The sequence below is a fragment of the Sabethes cyaneus genome, chromosome 3, assembly GCF_943734655.1.
Source record: "Sabethes cyaneus chromosome 3, idSabCyanKW18_F2, whole genome shotgun sequence".
NCBI lineage: Eukaryota > Metazoa > Arthropoda > Insecta > Diptera > Culicidae > Sabethes > Sabethes cyaneus.
Genome location: NC_071355.1, coordinates 41,178,361 through 41,185,607, shown reverse-complemented (window position 1 = coordinate 41,185,607; position 7,247 = coordinate 41,178,361). Strand labels below are relative to the sequence as shown.

The window sequence follows — 7,247 nt, the reverse complement described above, 5'->3', positions numbered from 1 at the left end:
TGCAGTTGAATGTTTGACAAATACTTTATACAGTTTTCGAGTGTCTCTAAAATTATGATGTTAATCGTTTTTCCTTTGTGCTCTTTAAAATGGAATAACTCTGTTTTTGTCTATCTTTTGAAAACATGACGGGAATGCAACAAATATGAAAATATAGAAGGGTCCATGCATACTGGACAACGTAGGACTATGAATATAAAGCAATTCGTCTCCTAATTCTGAAACCAGCGATCTTTGTATGAGTTTCAATCTCTTCAATGACCAATTATGGTGCTTTCGATAACCTCCTATACTTAGCTCCGATGTAGCTCCCAGATTTTGCACTAGGAGCGGGGTTTGTATGAAATTGGCTTTCTAACGACCGAACAAGTCTTACTTTTCTACATTAAATATGCACTAATTTCGGATCGCGAACAAATTTTCCTTGAATCCTCCTACGCCAAGCTCCAGGATGGAGCTGGTAAAACGAACAAACAATCAAGCGTAGTTGCATGGCTGTTGTCGCCATGGCTGATGAAAATCAACTGATTACACTGTCAATTTTTTTCTGTACAGGCTTGATAACCGTAGGATTCAAGGAATATTTGTTCCATTGAATTATCTTTTGCAGTTTTTTTCATTCCATTCAAAATTAGTCCATTTTTTAATTCATACGTTAGTACACAAAGTGTAATAAGAACCATTTAAATGCAAGTGTAGAAAACTTATTTAAACTTCAGTTACTAGTAAGCTCTGGTAAGCACTGATTATCTTTGAAACGTTTAGAGCAATGGCATCGATTACTTACCATTAATTTGGCTTCCCGAGCAAATTTGGTCGTCATCTTAGCTTCCTTAACTCCAAAATTCACGCCATTTTGATATCGAACCGGGTGCATATCGAACTAAACCTTGCTGCTTGTAACTTTCTTGAACGTAAAACTGGAGTTAAATTACTATATTCAGGTATTTTATGATTGAGAAGGGAAAAGCAGCGACCAATAGGAATAGGATGGGAATTCCGTGCAACGATCAAGCCGTGGAAATACCAACACAGCAGAAAGTTAAAAAGCTATCAATTAATTCAAAAATGGCTAGCATACTGGAAAAAACAGCCTCGTAATCGTGGTTGTCGTCATCAGCATAGAACCGGTTGCTCTTGTTGCTTCAAACATTCGTCTCCCTCCATAGTAATCTTGGCATGCTAATCGCCAGTTCCCCAGGCGTCCCAGAAGTCGCAAATCGCTTTCAATCTGATCGAGCCATCCTACACGTTGGCCCAATCTGTTCCTCGTGACGAAAACAACTCCATAGCGAACTCCAATCTAATGCGAGGTTTGTATATTAACAGCTTCGTACGACGACTTATGCTTCCTGATTGCAGCGGTTTGGTCTTTAACACATTTATTTTGAACCCAATCTTTCTAGACTGTGCTTTCAGTCTGGCATAAATTGTCTTTTCCAATACAGATATTTAGTTCGCGTAGGTTTAATCGTCTCGCCGTGCGGAATTTGCGATCTGTTGGGACAAGAAACTGCACACACAGACATCACACGGGTTTAATCACGTTTGTAAGAAATTTTGTTGGGACGAGGAAACTTTATCACTCTTTCTGGCGTACTTCGCAAGCAAAGACATCAAATTAATCTAGGTTTAATCGTGGTGTTGAGAAAACTTGTTGAGACAAGGAGACTTTGTCATTTGTTTTGGCTTACTTCCCAAGCATAGATATCAAATTGATCTAGGTTCAATCGTCGCAAAGAATCTTCGCCCTGTTGAGACGAGGTGATTTAGTCACTTTTTTCTAAAACACGTTAAAACTATGATAGCGTCTTTTTCAACCAATCACGAAGCGAAGATTTCCAGTTGGACAATGCTTCATTAACTTTAATTTTTCAAAATGCGTTTTTGATTTTTTAGAACGACCCCCTATACCAGCTACTTCCCTGAAAGATTCAGTCATACGTCAAAATTAACCTTTCGTAGGAACATAACAAGTTCATGTGTTCAGCAAAGTTGTAGAACTATAAAATTCATTAAACTTTGTCCAAGATCCTAAGTGTCCACGTCGTATGGTTTGCGAGTTATCTATGACTTTTTGACTTTGCTGAAAACATGAGTCTGCTATCTAGTTCCTACAAAAAATTATTTTTTTAAGTGGGATATCTCCTTAATACCTTACTTACTTACTTTAGTGGCAACGGTCTGTTACCGATCCTGCGCCGAACGAATTATGGTCGGAAAACCATGTTCTAGCATTATCTGCCACAGCTCATTTCGTTTAACTGAATCATACGCTGCTTTAAAGTCCACAAACAGATGGTGTGTCTGCAAGTTGTACTCCTGGAACTTGGAACTGTAATGACCCTAACGAAAACCAGCTTGGTACTCGCCGACGAAGGACTCCGCTAACGGTCTCAGTCTGCAGAACAAGATACGGAAAAGCACCTTGTAGACAGAATTGAGCAATGTAATTCCTCGATAGTTTTTACACTTTAGTCGATGTCCCTTTTTGAAAATCGGTCAAATGAGGCCATGCAACCACTCTTCCGGCATTTGTTCTTCCTCCTCCAATGATTCCAATGATCCGGTGGATTGCTCCGTACAGCCGCTCGCTCCCCTCTTTTAGAAGTTCAGCCGCGATACCGTCCTTCCCAGCAGCGTTACCGTTTTTCAGCTCACTGATTGCCTTTTTAACCTCCTCCTGTGTTGGTGGCTCCACAGCTTGGCCATCGCTTACAATTCCTATCCTATCCCTGCTGATCTCCGCGTTTACCTCTCCATTCAACAGTGTCTGGAAGTGTTCCTTCCACCAGGCTGCTACCGCCGTTTTGCATTGCACATCACAGGCATGGTAAGATTCCTGCATCTCACCATTTTATAGAAACTCCATGTGTCGTTGCTGGCGTATCGCTCCTCTGCGCCGGTGAGCAAGTGCTCCTCGTAGTCGCGTTTCTTTAGACGATGAATTTTTTCCGCATCTCTAGTGTCTCTGTACCTCTCTCTGTTTTGACGCGTTGCTGCAGTGAGCAAGCGATTCCTGGCCTGGTTCTTTTCATCTGTCACTCTCTGGCATTCGGCATCAAACCAGCTGTTACGCTGTCTTTCGCGCGTCGTGCCTACCACCTCTCTCGCAGCTGTTTCGATAGCACCTCGGATGTTCCTTAACAGCCCATTTATATCTTCTCCTTCTACCTGCTGCTCTGCGATTCGTTGGTCAAGCTTCCTGGCGTACTCCACTGCTACGCCGTCTGCCGTTAACCGCTGGATGTTGAAACGCAGCGTCCTCTCAGTGCGAGCTTTCGCCGTGTTTGACAGTCTTGCGCGAATCTTACTGTGATAGTGGTCAGAGTCGATATTTGGTCCACGAAAAGACCGTGCATCGATAACATCCGAAAAGTGTCGACCGTCAATCAAGACATGATCGATCTGAGAGCTAGTGTCTCCATTTGGATGCCTCCAGGTGTGTTTCCGAATATTCAAACGTGGAAAGTAGGTGCTACAGATGGCCATTCCTCTGGTCACGGTAAAATTTATAAGCCTCAGACCGTTATCATTGGTCGACAGATGAAGGCTATGTCTTCCAATGACTGGACGGAAGAATTCCTCCCTCCCGATCTGCGCGTTTGCATCTCCGATAATGATTTTCACGTCGTGTTTTAGGCACTCTCTATTGGTCCATCGGTAAAACCGGGCCTGTCGTAAAACTCGTCCTTAGCATCATCGGATTTATCATTTGTCGGTGCATATAAGTTGATTAGGCTGTAGTTGAAGAATCTGCCCTTAATCCTCAACACGCATATACGGTCATCTACGGGCCTCCACCGGATAACTCGTAGCTTTTGTTTTCCCAACACTGCGAAACTGACTCCATGTTCTGCTTTTTTACCGCCACTGTAGCAGATGTGGTACTTGAGAGAAGTGCCTGCAATAGGGTCTACTGCACGGAACTCCCTTTCTCCGGAATTTGGCCACTGAACTTCCCGAAGAGCAGCGATCTCCACTCCGAGTTGATGCAGCTCTCGAGCAAGCAAGCCTGCCCGTGCCGGTTCATGTACTACCTCACCGGGGTCGCGATACCTACATCCCACTGATGGGTCTGCCATCTTAGGTATAGCTTGCGGGATGCAGCATTTCATATTCAGCCGCCCGTTTCGAGACAGACGCTGTGTGAGCCGCCCCTCACCTGGAGAACAGGCAGTTCTAGTTCGCACCTCCTAGCTTAGCTGCTCCAGTAAGTACATGAAGCATTTCCGGGTAAGACCATGGACCGTTATCATTTGACTTAGATCTGCGTGGAGGTACTAGGTGGGAGCTTGAGAGAGCCAGTGCTATATTTGACGCTCCTTACAGGTAACTCTCTCCATTTCATACTCTAATGGTATGAAACCCCCTACTTAATGGTATAAAAATGTCAAAAGACCCATAGCAAAAGGGGCCGGCCATTTTAGGTCTAGTGCCGAGCCGAGATATCACATTTCTTTATTCAGCCGTACGCCCCCAGAACAGACGCTATCGTAGGCCGCTCTTAACCTGGAGTGTGGTGCACTAGTTTGAGCATTGAGATACTCAGCTCATGCGAATAAGCACTTTCCTCCATGTTCGTATACGACTTTAGTTTCCCTCGGAGTTGGTTACCCAATCTCCACCAAGGTTGCTCATATTCCGCTTGGTACCACGAGGAGGTAGGGATAGAAGATGCTGTCGTCACGAGGCATCTGAGAGCATGCATATCCAGCCGTTCACCAACCAAAGAGCCTTTCAGTCAGTTGAAGAGTATTTTAGCTTAATCAAACTCTAAATCTAGGTATTAGGAAACTACCACTACTTACTATCTGCCTAGAATTAAGAGCTAATAATAAACTGTCATTTTTGTTTTCAGCAAACAGGTCATGCTTGTAGATTATGACATACTTTTACTAATCACTGTAGTAGCAGCATGTATAACAAGCACCGCCGGAGAACATTACCAGTAAGTACCAATAGTGAAGCGAGTGATCAACGTTCGTAAAATTTTATAATCCCTCTTCTAATATCCCAGAACAAGCCTCACCTTCAACGATATCCTTCCGGAGGATCCGAAGTTGTATGATAAGATGCGTCCTCCAAAGAAGGACGGCCAACCGACAACGGTGTTCTTTCACGTGACCGTCATGGGATTGGATTCGATCGACGAAACTTCGATGACGTACGCGGCGGATATTTTCTTCGCCCAAACCTGGAAGGACCACCGGCTGCGGCTGCCGGAGAACATGACCTCCGAGTACCGGCTGCTGGAGGTCGAATGGTTGAAGAACATGTGGCGGCCGGATTCGTTTTTCAAAAATGCAAAATCGGTTACGTTCCAGACAATGACTATTCCCAACCATTACATGTGGCTTTACAAGGACAAAACCATTCTGTACATGGTTAAGCTAACGCTGAAGCTTTCCTGTGCGATGAATTTCCTTATTTATCCTCATGACACTCAGGAGTGCAAGCTCCAAATGGAAAGTTGTGAGTAACAATGAATAATGTGAAAGATTTCGAAAAACTTAATTGAATTACTTTCTAGTATCACACACTACGGACGATCTAATTTTTCAATGGGACACTGACGTTCCTCTAGTCGTGGATGAAAACATCGAGTTGCCTCAGCTGGCACTAGTAAAGAACAACACTGCTGACTGTACGCAGGTGTATTCAACGGGAAACTTCACCTGTCTCGAGGTCATATTCGTGCTCAAGCGACGACTGGGATACTATTTGTTCCATACATACATACCTACATGTCTGATTGTCATCATGTCGGTAAGCTATGACTGGAAAAATAATACTAATTCGAAATGCATACTTAAATTTTATACTCTTCAACAGTGGGTTTCGTTTTGGATCAAACCGGAAGCGGCACCGGCTCGTGTGACACTGGGAGTAACCTCGCTACTAACGCTTTCAACGCAACACGCAAAGTCTCAGGCATCGTTACCGCCGGTGTCCTACCTAAAAGCCGTGGACGCGTTCATGTCCGTCTGTACTGTGTTCGTGTTCATGGCCCTGATGGAGTACTGCTTGGTCAACATCGTTCTTGGCGATTCTGGACCACCAAAACCGGAGCCACCACCACCGCCAAAACTGGACAGATTTTTTGATTTCTCCATCAAAAACGGCAAACGCAGCAGTAAAACGATGGAGAACAGCGAAACAACCACGGTCAATACATTCCAAAGACAGGTCAGTCAGCCAATCTATTGCCAACGATGCTCCCTGTCCAGTAACTCAATTGAATTCATTTCAGGAAAGCACCATGCTGCTCTCGCCAGTACCACACATCCAAACGATTCCCCCGCCACCGAGCAAACCGGCGTCGGCCATTCCAAAACTAACACCGGCCCAAATACGGCTGACACGAGCCATCAACGTCGATCGCTTCTCCCGCGTGTTCTTTCCCCTGCTGTTCACGGTACTCAATGCCGCCTATTGGATCATGTTTTACGAGTACATTTAAACGGTTTGTGCCAAACAAACGCATTTTAGCTTAAAGCCAACATGTATAAACAACTAACAAAACAACAGTTTCTCGGGATGAAGCATTTAGTGAACGTCAATTTATCCGTAGAATTTGACATTCTCGTTGGATTAAAGATGAATAATTTTAACTACAATCTCAAAGCTGTAAATTACTAAAACACCACGCGCCTCCATCGTAACGATTTCCAGCCGATATCAAGCGGACCGAAATCTCAAAAAGATATAAATAATTTTAAACTGATATGCATAATAGCCGAGACCAGTTGGCACAAAAAAAATATACGATTTAAATTGCATGATGGTCGAATCTTGTAATGTTGTGACCAGAAGAGCAATCGTCCGTACGATTAGTATCAATGGAAACATGCATACTAAACCAACCAAATCGTTTAACCAAACCAATAGAGAGAGAGAGGTATAAAATTTTTTGGAATAGGCTGTAATCGACAGTAGATGTTGTAGAGCTTTGTATAAAGTAACTCCTATAATCTTGAGCTATCGTTACTTGTTGAAGTAGATTGTAAAAGCCAGGATAAACACACGCAATATTCTGTTTTTGTATAAAGAGAATGAAGTCGCTGAATAAAAATACCTATAGTATGTATATAACTAGACAGTTAAATGAATACTTTTCACCTAGATCCGCTTTCAGGTACTCGGGGCCTAAGTATCTTCTTTCGCATGCTGCATTCAAATCGAGGAAAATGTGACATCGACATCGATTCTTTCGATGGTTTTTCATCCCCTTAGAATTTGTCCAT

General features: G+C 43.4%; 1 protein-coding gene across 1 annotated transcript; it reads left to right on the top strand.

Annotated features, from left to right (window-relative positions):
- Positions 1–4,871: 4,871 nt before the first annotated feature.
- On the top strand, positions 4,872–6,463 carry LOC128742222 (glycine receptor subunit alpha-3). Its single transcript, XM_053838509.1, has 5 exons — positions 4,872–4,951; positions 5,021–5,475; positions 5,534–5,769; positions 5,836–6,189; positions 6,254–6,463. Exons 1-5 carry the CDS (start codon positions 4,872–4,874, stop codon positions 6,461–6,463), a joined length of 1,335 nt encoding a protein of 444 aa, XP_053694484.1.
- The last annotated feature ends 784 nt before the right edge of the window (positions 6,464–7,247 follow it).

Bases quoted from the DNA above. Each gene is read 5' to 3' on its own strand.
- LOC128742222 (XM_053838509.1), top strand. From the start codon at position 4,872: ATGCTTGTAGATTATGACATACTTTTACTAATCACTGTAGTAGCAGCA. The intron at 4,952-5,020 runs GTAAGTACCAAT...CTAATATCCCAG, and splicing joins ACCGCCGGAGAACATTACCA to AACAAGCCTCACCTTCAACG. The intron at 5,770-5,835 runs GTAAGCTATGAC...ACTCTTCAACAG, and splicing joins GTCTGATTGTCATCATGTCG to TGGGTTTCGTTTTGGATCAA.